The sequence below is a fragment of the Mixophyes fleayi genome, chromosome 7, assembly GCF_038048845.1.
Source record: "Mixophyes fleayi isolate aMixFle1 chromosome 7, aMixFle1.hap1, whole genome shotgun sequence".
In the NCBI taxonomy this organism is placed as follows: Eukaryota; Metazoa; Chordata; class Amphibia; order Anura; family Limnodynastidae; genus Mixophyes; species Mixophyes fleayi.
Window position 1 is genome coordinate 48,964,414 of NC_134408.1, and position 23,872 is coordinate 48,988,285.

Below are 23,872 nucleotides of genomic sequence, written 5' to 3' on the forward strand. Positions count from 1 at the left end.
GCCCACACTGTTTAGGGCAGCCCGGCCTGGCTGGGACTTGTAGGTACACAAACAAAAATAGCGTCTGAATATTTTTTTTAACTCTATAATCGCCATAACCACCCTACACCCACCGTCCAGGGGTGTAGGAAGAGCCCTAGTACTTTCAGCACTGGGTTGGTTATTCCTAGAGGGAGGAAGGGGACCCGCTCAGTTTTTTTTTTTGCAGACCCCACACCCTAGGAAATCCAGCCCAATGCTGAACAGCCTGGGGTTGGTGTGTCATTATGGCAGGGGGATCCTGCTGCATGTCCCCCTGCTATAGTGCCAATCACCCTGGCTGGTTTGCCTAGTGGTGGTTACATGAAAATCGGGAGGACCCCACGCAAGTTTCCCCCCCCCCCCCCCATTTTCTCACAACCAGCAGCACTGGTTGTGAGAAAATGGTGCTGGCAGCACTAGGGTTAATAGGGCTTGGACAGGGAACCATACACCTGCAGCTGTATAGGCAGGGCCATGTAACAGTGATGTGCTTGCTTTCTCTCATCTAGAAAGCAGCATGTTATATCTGATTTTTAATTGAAAGTCAGTCAGGTTAGCAAAAATCGCAGCTTAATACATTTGTAGACTTGCATAGCTAGTATGGGGGGGGGGGGGGGGGGGGGGGGGGCAATTGGAACAGCGATTTGCTGCGAGTTGGAAATCAGCCATAAAAACTCATCTCCGGGAATTTTATATCAAATCTCAGGTTAATACATCGGCAAGTTTCAACTTGCCCGAGAAAATCAAGGGATTTTCAGAAGCGCAGCTTGATACATTTACCCCTAGGAGTTTATTTGAATGATCTAGGTGACTTAAAATCTAAGCGGCATATTCAATTAAGTCTAAAGATCACGGATACGAGTTACCACTGACCTCACGTTACTGCAACATCGCAGATTTCCATGCGCACCCCATAGTGTTGCGAAGAGAAATCTGAGATGTTGTGGTACCGCATTGTCACTTTACACGCGTATCCGCGATCTTTAGATTTAACTGAATATACCCCCCAGGACTTCAATTGGTCATTTTGCCTGCCTATCAAGGAAAACCCTTTAGTTTAAATGCCAGTACAGTTCTAGCATAAAGTTCACAAAAACACAATGAACCCAAAGTTCAAATTAAGAGCAACAACTAGTAACCCCACACACACAAGAAAAGGCTTAAATTCAAAATATGCCTATAATTTGTTAAGATGTTTTTTCACTTATCTATAGTGTGAACAGAGGCTCACCTCCATAGTGACAAAAGGTGGTGAAGCATCAAGGTGGCACATACTGCATATTGTAAGTCTGTGCCGAAGTAAACATTCGCTAATGTGTCTCTGCAGAGGTTGGATGAAATCATGGTCTTAAACATGAGCGTACTGTATGATAAAGGGGTCATTATAAGATATAAAGCTCTTATGTAATAATATATGTTATGATAACTATTATTATTCTTTATGGCACCACACGGTATCCGCAGTGCCGCACAAAATACAAAAATAGGGTACAGACAATATACCAGAGTACAACAGTACAGTTGGACTAAAAACAGCTTAACATTTTGGACAGCCATCTATCTGCTTTCTTAAGAGCATTGTATTGATAAATACAAGCATTGCAAAAGTGTTATTGATGGAATTCAGTATGAGGTTTAAGGCAGTTTAATTAAAGTATGAGCAAGAAACATATAGCCAGTTTATTGAATGTTAAATGTGGAACATAACAAAATTGTTAATACAAAAAACAGTGTGATTATCCAAGATACTAAGCAGTCATTAGCATTTCTTGTCCACACTGCTTCAATAGAAGAGAGAACATGCAGAAGCAGTTAAAAATATTTTATTTTTACATTAATCTGGTGAAGGTAAACTAATAGCTCTAAACTGAATTTTTTCCCCAAACACAGTTTACTTTTAGTTTGTATTCAAAAAATATCAGTTTACAGATTGTATTCAGAATTAAAGCTTATAATGTAATTGGTTGTTCTTGAATTTATCATTTAGAACATGGTTTCTCTGAGCCAGACCTCAGGGATCATGAGCAGTGCATGTTTTCAAGGTCTCCTCCTAGAATCACAAGTAAACTAATAAGTACTATGACATGCACAGGCAGTGCTGGGTATTCTGACCACGCCATTACCTGTATAAAGTTTGCAGGTTCTCACGGAGTTTGCATGTTTTTTTTTTTCTGAGTGCTTCGGTTTCCTCCAAACACATAGGTTAATATTTGTATAAAAATTTAGACTGCGAGCACCAGAGTCACAGAATGATGTAATGTGCTGTGTAAGATGCTGGGACTGTATAGGAAAAGGTTAATAGTATAACTAACACTATTTGAATGATCTATTAAACGAATACAAAGACTCCAACAGACAAACATACATCAGACAGAAGCAGTATCTGATCTTAGGTTCTGGGCTTTATCACACAGCACAGAGACAGATTAGATAATTTCCCTTCAATTGAAAATCTTAAAAGGTATACAAAAAATAATACCATTAGTGTGATAGAGGAAAAAAAATAATAATATAAGGCCTCATAAGTAGTTTTTATTTGGCATTGCTAGTTCCAGATGAATGTTGTTGGAGTAGAGTTTCTTTTTAAGTCACAGTCCAGATGAATGCTTTAGATATAAGGGAGTTTCTGAATTAGCCATGTCAAATGTATTTAATGTTCCTGTGAAGATCATCTACTTCCAGTTTCCACATGTTGCGGAGTACAGGATTGTCCGATAGATCAGTTATTTTCACAGCACGCAAAATGGGCTCAGGATTGCAAGACAAAACAAAGCCCATTACCATTACATATTTTCCTGCAATGGGGGAAGAGAAAAAAAAAAAGTTGCAATTAGTCTGCAGTCAATGGCATTTGGAAATGGAGGGAAGTAATCACATCACGTTTCAAGCTAAGTTTGCACATCTGCACACTGTTGGAAGGTAGCAACTACCTGCATCTTCAGGGCAGCCCCAACTAAAACCTGGTGGCAGCACTGTAAAAAATGGAAACAGAACAACAGCAAGCTTTCCACTTCTCAGTTATCCACAATAGTTCACTTAACTCACAGTGTGGCTGTTAGAGATCAGAAGGGCAGGATTTTTACCACCCACAGTACTCTTGCTCATGACAGCAAGCTGAATATTCACCATCTGACAGCAAGAGAACAGCAATAAGTGAATAGTTGGTAGAATGCAAAGGGTGGCATGGCCTAAAAATGTCAGTTCACTTTGTAAGCAGCATTTTTTATTTTACCATAACATGTGCACTGTAGTTTCATTTTACTACAGTAACAAGTAAATTATCTTCCATAATCTACATAGAGAAAGTCAACATTATGCTCAGTTTTCACACATTATTCAAGTTACTGTAAAAAGCATTGAGACATTTTTTTCAGATGAAATAGTTCAAACACATTTAAAAAGAAAGAAAAGGCTTTGTAAAATGCACACTCTCCTAATTTAACTTGTATTTGTTTTAATGTTTTTTTTTTAAAATGTGCTGTAACAGTCACGCAGAGAAGAGATCATGCAGAATAGAAAATTTACTTCACTATAAACACATTTACACATAAACAGTATATGCCTTGTTGAGTATTGCCATTTTAAAAATAATGGATTAAAATCCCTAAACTAACTTGATCACAAAAGAAACAGGATGAATCATAAGTAAAGAATGTGAAATCCACAAGAGCAGAAGGTTGATCGATATATACACTCAGTGGCCACTTTATTACTTACACCTATATAGTATCGGGTTGGACCTCCCTTTCCACCCAGAACAGTGTAAATCCTTCTTGGCATGGATACAAGTTGCTGGAAACATTCCTTAGAGATACTTGTCCATGTTGACATAATAGCATCACGCAATTGCTGCAGAATTGTCGGCTGCACATTTATGCTGCGAATCTCTCATGCCATCACATCAGAAAGGTGCTCTAATGGGTTGACATCTGGTGACTGTGCAGGCCATTGGAGTACAGATTGAGATGATGTGCACTTTGCAATATGTGTTCTCCTACCAGAAGTAACCATTCGATTGCGGCTATAAAAAAAAACGTGATCAGCAACAATACTCAGGTAGCTTCTGGCATTTAAACAATGCTCAGTTCGTATGAAGGGGTCTAAAGTGTGCCAAGAAAATATTCCCCACACCACTACAAGCAAGGATGGATTCATGCTGTTTACTCCAAATTCTGACCCTACCATAGCATGGTGTTCCAAACAAAATAAAGAGTCATCATACCAGCTAATGTTTTTCCATTGTACAACTGTCCAGTTTTAGGGAGCTGGTGCGCACTGTAGCCTCACTTTCCCGTACGTAGCCGACAGGAGCTTAATCTGGTAAGGTCTTCTGCTGGTGTAGTCCATCCACTTCTGCAAACCACTGTTGTAACGCATGGTTATTTGCCTTACTATCGCCTTTCTGTCAGCTTGAACCAGTCTAGCCATTCTCCTCTAACCTCTCTCATTACAAGACATTTTCTCCCACAGAATGGCTACTCATTGGATGTTTTTTTGCTTTGCACATCTTTCTTTGTAAACTCTGTGTGAGAATCCCAGGAGATCAGTAGTTACTGCCATATTGGGCAGCACGGTGGCTAAGTGGTTAGCACTTCTGCCTCACAGCGCTGGGGTCATGAGTTCAATTGCCGACCATGGCCTTATCTGTGAGGAGTTTGTATGTTCTCCCTGTGTTTGCGTGGGTTTCCTCCGGGTGCTCCGGTTTCCTCCCACACTCCAAAAACATACTGGTAGGTTAATTGGCTGCTATTAAACTTGGCCCTAGTCTGTGTGTATGTCTATGTTGGGGAATTTAGTCTGTAAGCTCCAATGGGGCAGGGACTAATGTGAGCGAGTTCTCTGTACAGCGCTGCGGAATCAGTGGCGCTATATAAATAGATGACGATACTCACAGCACCCCGTCTGGCACCAACAATCATCCTACAGTCAAGTTACTCAGCATGGGGAGAATTCAATTCTTCATGATGGGCAGCAGAGTGTCTTCAGAACAATCGTGAAGGCACTCCGTTCCAAAGTATCTTCATTGATTTTTCCTTGAACACCTTAGGTGGTGTGCAATGTTCGGACACCCTAGTACCCAGAAACGAGAGCAGCCGTACATCGCAAGGAAATGCCCTTAGATCATATTTTTCACCATTCTGGCATTTGGTCTGCACAAAACCTGAAACTTTTGACCACCTCTGAATGCTTTACACATTGAGCTGCTGCCATATGATTGGCTGATTAGATATATATGCATTAACAGGTACACATAATAAGGAGGCCATGGAGTGTATATTTCCGATATGAGAATAGAAGGTTAAATAGCTCAGGCTAACAAACATTCCAGATCCCAATAATGTTAAAGCACTTAAAGGATTACATTTAACAATCTCTACTCTTTAATTATAAACAGACATACCAGCGCTCACCCTAAATGAAAAAGCTGCCAATTGGGGAACAAGGAGAGATGATCCCTAAATATCTCCAAATAACCACAGATTTACATACAACAACAGCCCCCAGTGCTAAATGTAGATAGTAATGCAAAGACAAAAGTGTAAAAGATAGATGTGTTTGTCTTCAAAATTATACATATTTATCTTTTACACTTTTGTCTTTGCATTACTATCTACATTTAGCACTGGGGGCTGTTGTTGTATCTACTCTTTAGTTGGCTGGTTGCATAATTATCATCGACATACACACACCACCCTGCTCCCTTCTCAGTGTTCGTATTCCTTAGTTCCAGTTGCTTTGTTTTAAATAAGGCTACCTGAGCAGTGGGAGCAGATATATTACGTTCTCTACTCCGGTAACAGAAATATTTATAAACTGCAAAAGGTAAGCAGGAATCATCAATTTATTCAGCAAGAACAGACCTACAAAGCATGGTTTTGAAAAATATGTACTTTCAGTTCAATATTTGTTATATATTAATTATGTTAAATAACATTTAGAATTAGATTGTGCAACCTGTGAATGGGGACTGATGTGAATGAAAAAATATTCTCTGTGAAGTGCTGGGTTATACGGCTGTGTTATATAAATGGAAATGCTATTCCATTCCCCTCATTAAAGCAGACTTTGGTAATTGAATGGTACAAGAGGAGTGGGCACAGTACATGTGTTGAGTACAACTGAGGTGACATAGCCAATGAGAAGGTGGAAGCGCTGTGTGTGCAAATACTATGAGAAGGGGAAGCTATATGTAATTATTATAGTAATTAGTAAGGCGCCACAGTGCTCCGCAGCGCCGCTTAGTAGGGAAAGAGGTCATACAAGGCAGACAAAATAAATGTAGACATGAAAACCAAGGGTAGAGGACCCTCCTCATTAGAGAGCTTACATTCTAAGTGGAAGAGGGCACAGCTGAAACAAAAGGAGCGAGTGTGGCTTAGAGTGGAGTTTGGGACAGTTGTGAGGGTGTATCATCAGGGATAAGGTAAGCTTTGAAAATAAAGCACGATTGGGCATGGCAGGGAATTCCATAAGTGGGAAGCCGCACAGGAGAAGGCTTGTAGACATGAGTGAAAGCTGGTTACCAGAGACAAGACATGGCAGAGGTCAGAGGTAGATCTAAGAGGATAAGAGATTATTTTGATCTGAGATGTATAAAAGGGGTGTTACTGAGGGCTTTGTAGGTAAGGGCGAGTAATATGAATTAGATTCTAAAAAGAAAACGGAGCCATAGTATGGATTAATTTCTGTGATTTATTTTACAGTTCTTTAGCGGACAAGCTTATATTTAGATTATTTTTTCACAGCACCCTTTGCATTTATATCTGTATACATGCAAGGGTCATTGTGACAGACCACATCGGAGACATGCAGACAGGATGTCTGAATTCAGAAGGAAACCGTGGCAAAATGTGAACATGTCTGGGAAGATTTATAAAACTTGTAAATAGCCAGCATATATCTTAACAATGATTCTAATAAATTAGGTGTAACAAAAGTGTTTTTTTCTGGTTGCATGTTGATTTCAGGAGGTACAGGGTTAAAAAACAGCAATGATAATCCATCAACAAAGAACAGGTTTTCTCCACATGTGGTATAGTAAACTATATAGCAGGGGTATTTGAAAAAGCAAACAAAAAAAAGACCTTTAAAAATATAAAAGGGTTAACAAATAGAAATAAACATTCAAGGGTACACGATACAAAAATGTTGAGAAACTGACCTAGAAGATAGAGTATTTTAACTATACTAGAGCTCTAAGCTCGAATATGTAAAATTAAAAAAAAAAAAAAAAAACAAGTCAGTGAAGATCGGAAGACTATGGAGTTTTTTGCTTGCGCAAATACGAATTCTGTGTAGATGCTGCATTTGACCACAGGAGGGATTTACTACCCATATACCACCAGAATTACATTTATCTCCTTGCTCAGATGAGCTGCGGATTCCTTGTTCAGAGGAGACACAGACTGCATAACTGCGCAGCAATGGCATGCGCCTGGTTGCAATGTATCGCAGCTCTACAGGGGGTGAGTAAAGCGGACTGTTCCCATCTTTCCTTTTTAACAAACCAGTTTTTCTGGTTATCAATGTGAGCTGCTTAGGCCATTGTTTAACTAACATCTCTTAAGAGATGGGCCTGATTCATCCTGTACTGTGATTCCACCTAATTTTGGGGGTGAACTGTAAACACTGAGAAACTCAGGCATCTCTCTTACCCTGGGATGGCTCCACTAAGGTAAATATCACTATCCTTTTTGGTACAACAAACAATCCTGGCTTCAATATAAGGCGGAGTATGAGCGAATATAAAAGTTTAACATTGAAAACATAGGTAATTGTGTTGGGTTAGTATGATTTGTATGTGATATTGTTAGGTGTTAGAAAAAGGTTATTATACATGGACTCTAAGAGACTATGAATTACTTATTCATTGTTAGCATTTGCTGAAAAGAGCCTGACTTTGTAAACTATGGGGATCATGGGCATAAGTGCATACATACTACATGATCATTAGGTGATTGGTTGGAAAATATTAAACAGTACGACCAACCAAATGACAGAATTGACACTTTGGAACCACTTTCGACCATTGTGTTGCTATATACACAAACCAGACTTCCGACCAAACGGTCGTATGTTGGCTGATTTGCCCGATTATTGGACGAAAATGCTCCAGTGTGTAACCAGCCTTAGAAAGTGAAATAGGTGTAGTGCAGTTATACATTTGACGTTAAAACACACTTTAGGAGTCTGTGCATATACCAGATCTTGTCTTGTAGACCTTCCTCTCCCCCTGCTATGGGACGTGTGTTGTGGACTTGTAGTTTAAGATAGAAAATGCTCTTGTGGGAGATAAGTTAAGTGATACCGTTTGGAAGTTAGTTTGTCATGTGCAACTTTTGAAGTAGTGCAGTTTGTTCTGGAGAAATTGAGTATAGTTATTATGGCAGCAATGTGATATTTACAAAGGTTGCGTTATGTTGGAGCACACTATTATGTAACAGTTGTGAATGTAGGATTAGCTGTACTGTAAATATAGTATACTGCACTTGCTTGATAGATTACTATAAAAGTAAATTAGTGTACTAAATTCACAAAGCTTGAGTGGTCTAAAACAGACATGAGGATTGAACGGTATAAATGCAATGGACCATGCGCTAAAGATGGCCGCCATTGAGTCATGTGCTTACTGACAAGAACTGAAAAAAAAATCTAAACAAGGAAATTGTAACTAAATAGGAAATCTGAGGTACATATATTCATACACAGATAGAAAAGGCACATATAACACATTGATAAAACAGTTGAAATAGGCAAATGAAGGTAGATATTAAAATGGTCATTAGCATATTTGCCTCACCATTGGACTCTAGGTGCTAAAGGGAGCTGATGAAGAGTACATTTGCCAGATTAATAAGGAGATTAAAACCCATCAACGGAGGAAACCCTTTTATAGGAGCAATAATAGACTCTCAGGAAATAGCACTGATTTTAAGCACCCTTTTACACAGGAAAGGAAACACCTCACCAGTTATATAACAAGGCTACTCCTTGAGTAACTCCCAAGCTGTTCCTGAACAATATGAAAAACCACCACATGGGCATGAATATATTAGGCCTTTGAAGAAAGGAAATTAATATTACCTAATTTGCTCATTTCCTCCACGGGCTCCCTAGCAGCCCTTAAGAATGGGATGCAATCATAGAGGGTGGTTAGAAAAAGCAAGATGGACACCAGTATAAATTCAAAAATAAAGGATCTTTATTAATGTAATGTTTGAAGAACCTTGCTTTCAAACTGACCTTCCTTGGATGAAATCACGGTATAACCACAAGATTGAAGTAGGTCTTCAGAGTATTCCAGTCCAAACATAACTGTAATATCACTTTTGTATTAATATATTAAAACACTAATCAATTTCTATACTGGTCTCTAAAGGCAAAAAATAATAAAAATCAGGTAAGTGAAAAGTAAGAAAAACGTATATTAAATAATAAAAAAAATAAATAAGTACAGACCCACTGTAGGAGCCAGTATAAAGTGTTTGTGAGTATTATGTCTTCAAAGCATTTGTGGTGTCAAGCATTAAGGAAATCAAAAATTATGTTAAGCCTCACTTCATATAATCTCATTTACTTACCTCTCCTTATATTAATACCCACTTACAGATACCAATCTATTGCTTAAAGTGCGGCAATGTGTATGTTCTAACATAGATTAGGAATATAATTTGTCCAACACATCACATGTTAAATTGAATTTGCTATATAAACACACACACACACATATATATATATCGATCTCCTAAGAGGTAGTGGAGAGGGCTGTTCTAGAAGCATCTCTAACCCAGTCCTCAAGAGTTAACAGATCATGTTTTAAAGATTTATTTAATCGTTCACAGGTGAGTTAATCTAGTTTTCTGAGTCGGTAATTATCTCACCTGCTTCTACAGACAGGAATCCTGAAAACATAACATATTGTCATATGTTATTGAGAACCAAGTCCTGCAGAGCCAGAAAGGGAAAACCACCATTACTTCCACTCCCTCCATCCTCATTTTCCTCAGTACTTAGTGAATGATGGGGAAAGTAGGGAATATAAACCCCACAGATGAAAGTTTTGTTAGAGCGTATATAACTTCTGCTTTGGGGTCCTTATGACAGGAAGAACAAGAACAACTTTAACTTCGTAATTTTGAAATGTTGTCATCAGATATATCTATGTGTAGCTAAATATCTCTAAGTATGTGGAACACATTTTTTGTAAATTGTCCATTCTGCAGGATGCATCTTATAGAGACTCAGGTAATTTGCCATGTCACGAACGCCCAGTCTGTCCCACATACAGCAATTTGAACAGCTGGCCGTTACTGGCGTCACCTTAGTCACTTAGCAATGAATACACCTTTTCTGCCACCACAAAGGATTTATCATGGTGTTCTTCCGTTCACCAAAACCGTTTATTAATATCTCCCACTTAAATCACACATACAAAGAATCACGGAGAATACGCTAGAAAGTTTAATCTGAAAAATGTTTCCAAGAATAAATTACAATTATTTTTATTATTTTTTTTTTAACAAGACATACAATATGTTGCACAAATAAGTTTCAGAAAATAGTAAATAAAATCTGAGTCACTACTTACTAGTTAAGAGCTGGTGCGCGAGGGAACACAACTGAGAAAAATGGGACACGTCAGTCTTGATAGACCCCCTCATGAAAATGCACAATGTAATGTCTAAAGCAGAAGATTTCAAACCCTTCTTACAGGCTCTTCACTTCCTTGGCATCTTTGCATAAAGTATCCATCTAGATTATTTGTGCTCTGGCAGCTGAAGCCATTGCTACTCATGCATATATAGTTCCCACATAAGTATGTAAATATCTTGAAACATCCCTCAATCTTCCTATTCATTGTATCCCTTAAAGGTCCTCCATCCTCTAATGGTAGAGTACATTTTCTTTTGATTGTTCTCAAAAAAAGTAATCTTTTAGGGATTGTGTGGATATATCTTGTATACCCATAGCTTTGTAAATATGTTTAAGTAGGACTTCTACGGTTTCCAAATCATCTTTATATCCCTTTCACCGCTTTGTTGTCCCATTATATTGTATATGTAATATCGCCTCTACCTCATAAGTAGTGTCCTGGTATATCATCAGGTACTAAACATATCTGTGACCTAGCTCTTTTCATTCCTTAGCAAGTATACAGAATCTCCCTAGTTGCAAAGGCTTTCACGATCCAATTTGAAAGTTCTTCAAATTACTCCGGAAACTGATCTATATCTTCACTGGACTGCGGTATACAAACCCTGCTCGTTTACCATCACATATTCTATTTGGGTTTTGTGAAGGCTCTGAAAGGGTACTGGAAAAGAATAAAATACTAACTGCTCTAAATAAAACCAAATGTACCTTTACTAAGGGCTTGAACTGGTGCTTTTTGGCTTGTTTTAGGCCGGCTCCATTATGTATAGATGCGTGTTGCAGAAAGGTAGTTTATAACATAAATAAATCGGCTGTGCAGCTCGACGCTGCTGTTTGTAAGCCAAGCAACCCGGAAGGACGAGCCTGACCGTCTGCAGATGTGCTAGGTTGTGTCCCTTGCTCTCTCCTTGAGAGTTAGCATACTCCTGTATTTGCTACTTCTGTGCAAGGAGGTGCCTCGTTATATACCAGGTGAGGGGTTTCATTATCCTGTCTCAGTTCAGCTGAGCAAGGAGTTACCCATCTGTGATAGTTGTCAGGGAGTCCAAGGAGGAAAAATAGATATAAGATTTTACTGGAATTGTCTTGTATTCTCAGAAAAGATTGTAAATCGTTCACTACTTTCTATATGATAGTTTTATGGTTTCCAGTTACAAGATTACAGAGTCAAGCTGTTTATAGTTAGAGGAACCGAAAGTAAAAAAAATGTATGCATCAAAAGGCCAAAAGACTCATTGTATATATGAATCAATCGTTTAATCCACATTGATGTACAACTAAGAAAATTGTTACACAGCAAATCAAACCATCAGGTATATAAGCAGTGCTCAAATAAGCTTACAATAAGAAAACCAGGTGAGTGTATTTTACATGTAGGAGGCCTGTTAGAAGCCATAATCAGCTACCTTCATGGCTATGGTTCTAACACTACCATATTTGTTCTGTGGATTTGAGGAGGTTACACAGGCTATGAAACTATACAGTGGACACAGAAGTTTTACTTTTGTTCACAATAAATTTCTAGTTTCTTGGGATAACTCCAGGTTTTAAAGGTTTGACCCTGGAAAACTTGCCTCCTAGAAATACCGCTTTAAAAAACTAAAAATAAAAAAAACAATAAATCAACTGCTCAGTAGACAAATCTCCCTGAAATACAGGAAAAAGGAAGCCCAGACCAATGGCACATTACCAGAATTAGTGGATAGAAAAGAACCAAACATTAAATGTTGCATCACTACATGTAAACATTACAAATACAGTTTCAATTTGCATTACAAAATCCTGATGGCATCTTTAATGTCTCGAGAAAAGCCACTTATAGAAAAGTGTCCACAGATTAGTTTAGCTTAAAAAAAAAAAATATATATATTTAAGAGTATTTCATCACCATTTATTTATATAGCGCCACCAAGTTCCGTAGTGCTTTACAATTGGGAACAAATGCAGTAATAAAACAATACTGGGTAATACGGACACAGTTAGCTGAGAAGGCCCTGCTCACAAGCTCACAATCTATTTCAACTGATTTTGTGGCATATGAATAATGCTTCAAAAAGATACTTTTATCGTCATTTATTTATATAGTGCCAACATATTCCGTAGCACTTTACAATTGGGGACAAACACAGTAATAAACAAACTGGGTAAAACAGACAAAGAGGTGAGAGGGCCCTCCTGCTCATAAGCTTACAATCTAAGGGACAATGGATTTTTAAAGTTTAATACATTTTAATTACAACAGTGATTGCCAATCTGACATACTTCAAAGGCTGCATATGCGCGCCTCAAGCCCTTAAAATGGTCACACAATACCCTTCATGAAAAAAAGAAAACCCCCAAAACTAGCTTGACACCGTCTCTAATCCCAAAATGTTCCCGCATGCCCGTTATTTGCTCTAAAACTCCACCACATGCCACAAAATGCTCCCTTGTCATAAAATGTCCCTTCATGTGACCTGATCCCACATGTATTCCAAACCTCACCCACATACTACTCAGACCACCACACATGCAAGCCAGGCCTTCCCAGATGTCACTCAAACTTCCCCACTCATTAACTAATCTAGTGACCTGTAATCAAAATGCTAATGGGAGGTTCCATCTAATTCTCTGCTTTATAAGAAAGCAGAGAACAAGCCAGAACAAGACACATAAATGGGGGCTTACTACTGCTTCAAAAGATTGAAATAAAGTCCCAATCCATGGACACATTTTCAACCAATAGCTTTACCCAAGATGTCAAAATCGTTATCAGAATTTCTGAATTCTCACTGATGTTTAAGGTTGATTAATGTTTGCATGCCAACACTCATTCCATGCAGTTCTAGAATTTAATATTTGTACACAACATTTTTCCTTTCTATCCACTAATTAATAAAATTGACAAATGGATGTTAAAAAAAAAAAATAAAAAAAAATATTCCATAACTTACATTTTTGTTAGTGTTATTTGCCATTGACATTTCAGGGGTATGTTTAGAGTGAGAAAAAAAAAAAAGTCATTTCAAGGAAGAGGGTAAAAGTCGGAAACATACTAAATGTATTAAAAAAGCCGTAAATCATATTAAATGTATTGAAATAGTCAAAATATAGAAAATGCTTTGAGAAATTCACACACAAGTCAAAAGATATCATTCCATCGTTGATTGTGAGTTTTAGTCAGTTTATTAAATCAAACGATACGTTGTGCTTTGGCATGATAAAGCATTATCGTGGGAATATACACACTAATGCGATATTGGACCCAACAAGACATTTATTGTGCGATTGGCACAGTAATTGGGTGCAAAACCTGCAGTGTGTACCCAACTTTAGTTGTACTGCACAGGTTCATAAATCTCTGTCAGTTAAGTTGCAAAAAAATTAAAAAGTTGATGCTGTAAGGCAAGACCACTCTTTTCCATAACTATTGATAAAGGAGCAACATGCACTTTAAGCAGCTGAGTCATTAAGGAGAGCAAAGCAAACAAAAAGGAGTAAATTTGCACCTTGGCAAAACCATGTTGCATTGTAGGGGGAGGGAAACAAAGTGTGGGGACACATTTATAGTTGGGGTAGGGCATGCCCTAGATCAACTTTAAATCTCAGTGTAAAAATAAAGCTATTTGAGTATTTGTGCGCTACATGAAAAAGAAGCCAGTTTTTCTTACGTGCAAAATAATAAACTAATTTGCACCTCTTGCGTTGTAACATGGTTTGTACATGATCAAATTTAGTATGTTTTTTTTGTTTTTTTTTCCCCTCTTCTTAATGACTCAAGTCCTTGGTAGTTTTAGTGCTATGTTATTTCTATGAAAACTTGGAAAGAATGACACTACTATAAAAGAAACTCAAACATTTCAATACAAGAAACCGATACAATTTTAACAAACCCAGATCTTCAAAAAGTACCTCCCCAACTGTTAAATCCAGTGGAGGTGATGTTTACTTGTATTTGTTTGTGGGATGTTTCAATGAAAAAACGTCTGGAGATGTGATCAATATACATGGGAGAGCTGGCAAATTTTAGCCCGGGGGACAAGACTCAACTCAACAGTCTATTTTAATGTGGGAAAGATGCAGGTGGCCCAATAACCCAGCCCAAGGTAGGCCATTATGGGACTGGGCCATAGTGGGCTTAATAACACGATCACGTCATTAAGCCGCCTCCACAAGTGTCCAGGAGGATGCCTACTCTTCTGGGAACCATCCGGAAATTCGGAGAGAGTAGGCAAGTATGAGATATGGGTATATGCTAGTTGATACTGAATCTGAGATGGTTCTAATTCAATATATAGGAGATGAAAAGGAACAGTATGCACAACTTCATGGAAACAGGAAAAGCTATTTGCGCAGGCCTAACGTAAGGACCTTGCCTTCAGTGATGCAATAAAAGTAAACCAGTGAAAATATACCAGCAGCACAACTAAGACATTACAACTAACATTAATATATAAAAATAAAAAAAAATAAAAAAAGGGAAAAGAGGAGAGTAAATTACTATGATTTATAGAGCGTGTATGAACTTACTGATGTTTTGGAAGATTTTATGAAGTATATGTCTTTTTCCTGAGCTTATTTGTTGTTCTGGGTTCCAAAGAAATTTTGTAGGTACTCCAAACTATTATACAAATAGAAAAGATTTGCCTGTCCTTGTCGTCTTACACAACAACATTTAATTTAGGTGATTCTTCTGTTACCACACTTGTATTTCGTCATTTAATGTTTCATGAATCATCACCGATACCAGCAGCCTTTCTTGTACATGAAACAAGGAAGGAGAAAAACCAGACTTTTCCTTAAATTCCTACTTAAAATCTGTCCAGTTTGCTGTCAGGGAACAAGCCATTTTAAATGCTTTTGACAATTTACTTCCAAATAGAAAGCTGGTTACATGCTGGAATCACATCAGATAAGATGTTAAACTCTGGCTCAGAAAGCATGGTGCAACGTCAATTGAAATCAAGGTTTATTTAACTGATATAGTAGATTTACTAAATTCACAATCAGAAGTGTAATCATAGTAAGTATAATCATTCACAATCATAAAGGTCTTAAATAAAGCCATCATAGTCAGACCTTTGTGCAGTACTTTCAATGTCAAATTCTATAATCTGTATGCAAGCTGGATCATGGATTTTGAAAGAATATAAGATTTTGGAAAAACAAAGGATCACAACCATTCAATACATTTACTATAGTTTTTGTCTTTATTCAATTCACTTACTATGGTTTCCGGCTTTGTGTGTGAATTCAGTGTGTATATGGCAAGGTGTGTCTGTGCGTTTATGCATATCTGGCTTTTGCGTGAATTTTTCTAAGGATTTTCTATGATTTCCAGCTTTTTTAATGCATTTACTATGTTTCTGGCTTTTATCCACACCCCAATTTTAATTTTCAACTATATTAAAAAAAACAAATTTAATAACACATTTGCATTTTATTTATTAAAATGTATTAAATTCCTCACTTTTTAAAACATCTTCCATTAATGCTATGAAAAATAGATGTTAGGCACATAAATATGGTCATTTGTTAGAAGGATCAGCAATTTGTTTAGTTTTGCCCCACAAATCAATTTTGATAATACACATAGATTTTATTTACAAGCCAATCTCATTTTCTAGATTTTTATTCAGCTGCGCAGTACATCTCCTGCATGTATTATTCTGTATTCTTGTATATATATAGCCTACTGTATTCTAGATGAAAGTTTTACAATAAGTTATTAAAAAAAAATACTAAAAATATCTGTTAATATTTAATTACGTGTATTGTAACGTATACCAGTGCCTCTCTCTAACAGAGCACATACAATATTGCTTGAAATGCTGGCAACCATCACACAGTGGACAAAGTTTTGAATGGATACCCTATGTTTTGTTCTCAAACTTTTTCACTGACCATAGATATTACCGCCTAATTAAGAGTCCTCATGCACACAATTTATTAGGATAAGTAGAAATAGGTTCATACAATGGTTTATCTTATTTTGAGCATAAAGTACAGGGTGCGTTATTTTAGCTTGCAAAAACCTGGTTAAACATGTGTGTCACAGTTTTTAATAAAAAAAAATATTAGAGCCATAGTCTGGTGACACATGGAAAATATTTGTTTAGATGATCTGCATAACCTCCTAAAAACAGGTGTGGTACAAGGTTTTGTTTTTATTTTTAATTGGTTCAAAAATCAATCTACATATTCTGTTAATGGAAACTAAGTCATGAATTGCTTGCTTGCCCAATACCATAATACAAGACCATACATGCCTACTTTTAAGATTTCTCCCCCGAGACATCCGGGGGATATGGGGCAGGAGGAGGGCGTGGTGACATTTCACGTCACCATAGCCCTGCCCCCACTGTAAAAAGCCAAAATTCACAGCACTGAATGGAGGGGCGGAGCTTAGTGATGCACTTAAGCCACGCCCCCTCCATTCACTGCTGATAATTTCGCCAAATTTCGTGAGTTTCGCCTACTCTTCCGGGAGGACTCCCCGATATTCGGGAGCCTCCCGTGAATTTCGGGACAGTAGGCAGGTATGTACAAGACAGAGCTAATAATTGCGCAGCACTTTTTTAAAATGTCAGAAATTCACTTCTCTGCCTTCTGGCTAAGATCAAGTGTAGGTCTGGCTGTACCCATGGACATGAGACCGCATTCATTTGGGTGTCTGGCCTGGAAGTCCAAGGTGCCAAATCAGATCCTACCCGAAGGCGAGAAGAAGCACCATGTGATAGTAGGCAGGATGCCCAATTACACTAGACAAAGTGACCTTTGGACTACCACCACATACTGAAGATTCTGAACAGTGCCGTAACTAGACATTTTAGTGTACTGGGCGAGACAGGACACCGGCGCCCCCCATCTAAGTGGGAGTGACATTTGCCAAGTGGGTGTGGCTAGCACTTAAAGAATTCTTTTACACATATTTGCAAATGCACGATATATATATATATATATATATATATATTATATATATATATATGTATACCGTATATACTCGAGTATAAGTCGACCCGAATATAAGCCGAGGCACCTAATTTTACTACATAAAACTGGGAAAACTTATTGACTCGAGTATAAGCCTAGGGTGGAAAAGAGCGCTAATTTAAAAACCTAAATAAAAATGATAGTTTCAATGTATGAAATCATTTGTAGCTAGATGACAAGGAACATTCATAAATGATTATAAAATCATTGGGTACAACCTAATCGGAGGGAAAGAGCTGGCATGTAGTTTAAGGCAGCATTATAGCACAGTAAGAGAAATGTCAATACTTCAAACCTGTTTTGACCTGTTAACATCTCTCTCTGTGGATGAGGTCCGCTGTACACGACCCTGGCGAGGCCATGTTGTGACAGAGCTCCGTCTGTGAGTCAAGTGCTTCTCTTTGCTGCGGTAGAACTCAAAGAGTTGGTGGCAGACTGGTTCCAGCAGCTCACTCTGAGGTTCCTGAATCACTTCATACAGGGCAGAGACCAAAGAACTCTTCTCCTTCAAACTTACAGCATAACTTGTAATGGATGCCTCAGGCAGGGTCTTAAACGCAGATGACCATTCCTCCACAGCTCCTCTCTCTGTAGTCAACATCTTCCCACATCTAGTAGTCTATACTGGTCGTCTTGTGATTGAGAACTGTGACCCCCTCCACTCACATATCACCATTAAGTACAACAAGGACTCACAATGCGGAGTGAAGTGTGGAGGTGTTCCCTAACTGGACGGGCCGGTTCGGATCCGCACAACAAAGTTTCCGAGCATTTGAAAGGAAGTGGATCCCTCCCTACTGGTGCTCTCGCCGAAAAGGTCCCAGAAAACCACAAAAGGCTGGAGGAAGAGCAGCCGATCAGAGTCCAGAATGGTCACCCAGGGATGCAGCATGACATTGCTGGCAGAGACTCAGCCTCCCGCACCCTCGCTCTTGTCTCTTCTCCTCGGGAGATTTTTCACTTACCCGGCAGATGCGTTCCAACAACAGGAAGTTCGGCATTTGGAACGCAAACTTGCGTTCCAAATGCCGAACTTCCTGTTGTTGGAACGCCTATGTAGAAGTTGACAGCCGAGGGACCGAACACCAGGTAAGTTGACCCGTGTATAAGCCGAGTGCCCTTTTTCAGCATACAAAAGTATGCTGAAAAACTCGGCTTATACACGAGTATATACGGTATATTATATATAAATATATATATTTGCAAATATGTGTGTGTGTGTTGTCACGGGCACTAGGAGTCTTTACCCAGGGATCACCAGGTGGTAGGCTTACCAGAGCAATGTAGATGGTAACAGGGTACTCTGGTAGCGGGGTGATCACGGAACAGGAAACAGCAGATGATGAGATGCTCAGGAAAGTCTATGACTAGCAGCACTGGTAATATGGAGGTAATAGTACACGAGGAACTGTAGGACAAGGACACGTGTAGGTAGTCAGTGGTCTGCGATAGCAAGTTGTACCACTGCTATAGTGAGGAGGAATGTCCAACAGAAACGAGGAGGTGATGAGAGTCAGCGGTCTGCGTTAGCAAGTTGTACCACTGCTATGTGAGAGGATACTGGAACAGGTGATACCGGAAACAGGGATCAGTGGTCTGCTACTAGCAAGTTGTACCACTGAATATATATGTGAGGAGGTGCACGGGGAGAGACTGCAGCACAGGATATACACAGGCACCTTATATACGATCCACAGTAACATGCACAATATATATATAAATGACTGAACAGGTCTGCAAATACAGGAAGTCTCTTGAAGCAGTCCAGCACAAGTTAACACAGTCAATGATGGCAATAGACTCAGCGTATAGCAGACTCCAGAGGAGAACCAACACAGTCCAGCAAGATATGCAATACACCAGCACAGTCAATGAGAAGTATGCATACCGTGGTTCAGAAGCAGGTAGTCAAATAGGAGTGCAGGGATACCTGAGCGGCAGGAGGCCGGCTGGATGAGAAGTCCCAGGATACCTGAGGCAGCGGTCAGTAGGTGCAGCGCACAGATAAGTAGACCAACAGGGACACGAATCCACAGGAATCAATAACACGTGGAACTGGACTCACGCAGAACCCAGGAGAGTGGAGATGATCCAGCAGACGAGTAGTAGTTGAAATATAAATCCAATGCAGACAGGAGGGTAGACCTGCGGGACACGTGAAGGCGTGGAGAGCGGATCAGCAGTAGATGGAAGATAGCGCGGTCAGCAGCAGCAGGGCTCTGCGGTACACGGAGGTAACCAGTAGCAACCAATAGTTGTCAGTAGCGATGGCACACGGGATAGCAGAGCAGACCAGGAGCTGTTGATCACGGAGAGTAGCAAATGGCAATGAGAGCAGCAGTCTCGAGGAAACACAGAAGAACTGAGAAGAGACTGCAGTGCACAGGAGCCGCGGATAGGAATCAGCTAACTTGTCACGATGATGAACACAGGCGAGTTGTAGGCTGGAGGCTGTAGTGCACGGAAGCAGCGGGTAGACATCAGCTAACAATCCCGATGATGAACACAGGCGAGTTGTAGGCTGGAGGCTGCAGTGCACGGACGCAGCGGATAGACAACAGCTAACAGTCACGATAATGAACACAGGCGAGTTGCAGGCTGAAGGCTTGTAGTGCACGGAGGCAGCGGATAGGAATCAGCTCACTGACTTGATGAGGAACAGGTGAGTGGAAGTAAAGTAACGGTTGGAGTGCACAGAGGCAGCGGGTAGGAACCAGCAAACAGTCACAGTGAAATATAATAGCGATGAAGTGGATTAGAGGACTGAAGTGCACGGCGGCAGCGGATAGGAATCAGCAAACAGTCACAATAATAAGTAGTAGCGTTGAAGTGGTTTGGAAGACTGTAGTGCACGGAGGCAGCGGATAGGAATCAGCTAACAGTCACGATGATATAGTTGATGGTAGAAGTGGTATGGGGACCACAGTAGTAGAAGTGGTTTGGAAACCACAGAGGTAGAAGTGGTTTGGAAACCACAGGAATCAGCAGCGCTGAAAACACGAGGAATACAGGAACACCTTCAGAGACTCATAGGGAATGAGACTCCAAGATCAGGCAACGTGGTGTTGACCACAGGTGCTTAATATAGGGAGTGTTGCCTGATCTGCCAATTGAGTTAAAGGGACATACACAGAAGTATAGGAAAGGGCTGCGCATGCGCAGACCCTCAGGATGGAGGACGGCCACGGTTCCTAAATGTCCGGGAAGAGGCACTCACGGTACGGTGAGTGACATGTGTAATATATATATATATATATATATATATATATATATATATATATATATATATATATATATATATATATATATAGTGGTGGGATTGAAATAAACTCTGGCGTGTCTCACACTAGTTACCGTGTATGAGGCAATTAAAGAGAGTCCAGGAATTACTCTGGTGCTTCCTCGTAGGTTACGGAGAAGTCAATTCTCAATATTTCTCACCTAATATATATTTACGTTAGAATAGAAGAAATATTATTGCATAAATTGGGTTAACCTTGCACCCTTTTGCTTTTTACATTAATAAATCAATGAAAAGCGCTTTAAAAATAGGATATATAACAATCAGGTGCCGTACACATTTATGAGCTATGATAATGGGTAAAAAGGCATGTAAAGTAATGTGTGCTTTAGATGCCTCGTAGACATTTTCTACGGAGAGAGATTCTTCTGCCTTTTACTTCCGCAGTGTAAAACGCATGTGCGTTCCAAATGCCGAACTTCCTGTCAGTGGAACGCACATGTGTTCACTGCTGCTGTGCCCCCTTGGGCTTGCTCCCTGGGCAACGGCACCGCCCGCACATGCCTAGTTACGGCTCTGATTCTGAATGGGAACCAGAAGAGTTCTAGGTCCTTGAGCAAGGGCATGGTCAACCCCTGGAGTAAATGAGCCGACACTATCCATGGTTACCACTTCTGCCTTACAGCACTGATGTCATGAGTTCAATTCCCAACCATGGCCTTATCTGTTAGGAGTTTATATGTTCTCCCTGTGTTTGCGTGGGTTTCCTCTGGGTGCTCCGGTTTCCTCCCACACTCCAAAAACATACTGGTAGGTTAATTGGCTACTTACTTTAGTCTGTCTGTCTTAGGAAATTTTGACTGTAAGCACCAATGGGACAGGGAGTGATGTGAGTGAGTTCTGTCTACAGCGCTGCAGAATTAGTGGCGCTATATAAATAAATGGTAATAAAAATATCCTTGGCCCCCTAAAATACATTTTTCATTCAACACCCTGAGTGAAGAAGTGTAGCATCTCCTTTTGGAGAGTGCCAATAGACATAGTAAACCTTTGATGCTTGCACTATTATTTTGCACATACTATATGCATAGTTTTTGACCAAGCACAGAACCTCCAGCGGAAAAAAAAACAAAAACATATATGGCAACCTAATTTTAATGCTGTACACATGACGTCAATAGACTAGGATAGGACATAACCCAGACACTGTAGGTTACCTTGCTCCAGACAGGGCTTGCCCTTGGGCACCTTATCGGCCCCGCACACGGTGAAGGTGTGAGTGTCATCACTCAGGCGTATTGTAGTACCGCGCTCCGGCCGCACCTCTATAACACGACCCTGCATCCACACAATGCTGACATCCAGCTCGCCGCCACCAGGCCATTTTTCTAACCAGAAGGAAGGCGGCGCCCCATGCCGCTTCTTGCACTCTTTCAGCCGTGCTGCCAGCATTTTCACCGGCGGAGAACTAAAGTGGGGGCTACCGGGTGAGCCCACGATCTTCGTCTCGTCCATATTGCAGCAATCGGTAATCAAACTTACCGCGCCATCTTCACGGGTAAGAACAGTTACTGGAACAGGAAATAGTAACAAAAACGTGTCTCTTTCTATTGCGGCGGCCATTTATTCGGAGACCAAGTTAGTTGTAGTGAGTCTGACAATATGGTTCTTGTTACAGTGTAAAACATAGTCCTGACAATAGTTAATTAAGTTTTATTCGGTAGTTCCATCGTCTTGTTAAATACACCAATATTGTATACCAAAAAAATATAGAAAAATGTGCATTACTGTCAGCCTGATTCAGTCGTCTCGAACTTTATTATTCTGCATGGAATGTGCCAAGAGTAATTCAAATACAAGACCTGCAGTAATCATCTACCCCTAGGGGTGCAAGCAAAAATGAGTAATTTAAACCCTATTTTCCGGTGCAAGGATTGATCACAGGACTTGTAATTGAGGGTTCTATTATGCATTTTTTTTGCTTAAATTCTGTTTTTGGGGGATAACCACATTTTTAAGTAATACTACTGATTTATTACTAGGGGATCGCACTAGATTCTGTGGTCACATTGTTATCATAAGCAATAGCAGTCTCCATAGGTTTCTATGGCGACTGCTGTTTTCGTGATTTAACAAGTTCTGAAGATCAAAGATTTTCAGAACTTGTGCCCTATAGCTAATGCCTAGCCATTGAAGCCTAAGGGCTGAGCCTAGGCTCAAGAAAACAGGGCTGGGAAGCTCCTCTTGAGGTACAGAAGGTGATGCAATAGTAGGAGGAGAACACAAGGAAAGAGGGCCCAGCTTCTAAGAACTTACATTTAAAGGTAAACAGAAGACACAAATAGGGGGACACAGAGTGGAGGTGATAGCTGATGCAAGGGAGTTATAGGAAGAGGGCTGATAGGCTTAAATAAAAAAAATAGTTTTAAGGGCACACTTGATGCCTTGTAGAGTAGAGGCTAATCTGATAGGGTGTGGGAGATCATTCCACAGTTGGGGAGCAGCCTGGGAGAAGCCTATGGAGGTGGTAGTGGGAAGAGATAATCAGTGTAGTGAGGAGGGTGAGATGTTTAAAATGAGAGATAGTCAGGAGAGAAAAATAAGACAGGTAGCGGCATTGAGGATAGACTTAAGAGGAGCAAGGTGGGAATTGGGTAGGCCAGAGAGGAAGTGGTTACAATTATCAAGGTGAGAGATTAGAAGTGAGTGAATAAGAGTTTTGGTAGCTTCCAAAATTAATCAACACTGCATGACGTGTGTGTGACAAAAGGTTAATTTAGAAACAACCAACTGGTCTGTTAAAAAATAAATATAAAAACTCTCTTATCTATTTCACCAATCATGCCACAACCAAGGTTTGGTTCAATTGCACCTATGTAAGCTCTTGTCTATAATATTTATTTCCACTACTCAAGTATCACAAACAGCACCATAACTAGGGGGGTGCGGAATGTGCCGCAGCCCAGGGCGCAAGAATGAAGGGCA

The 23,872-nt window shown here is 39.8% G+C and overlaps 1 protein-coding gene across 1 annotated transcript; it reads right to left on the bottom strand.

Annotated features, from left to right (window-relative positions):
- Window positions 1-1,650: 1,650 nt before the first annotated feature.
- Window positions 1,651-22,525, bottom strand: RMI2 (RecQ mediated genome instability 2). Its single transcript, XM_075179804.1, has 2 exons — window positions 22,105-22,525; window positions 1,651-2,816 (listed from the first exon to the last, which is right to left on the bottom strand). Exons 1-2 carry the CDS (start codon window positions 22,508-22,510, stop codon window positions 2,662-2,664), a joined length of 561 nt encoding a protein of 186 aa, XP_075035905.1. The 5' UTR covers window positions 22,511-22,525; the 3' UTR covers window positions 1,651-2,661.
- Between the last annotated feature and the right edge of the window lie 1,347 nt (window positions 22,526-23,872).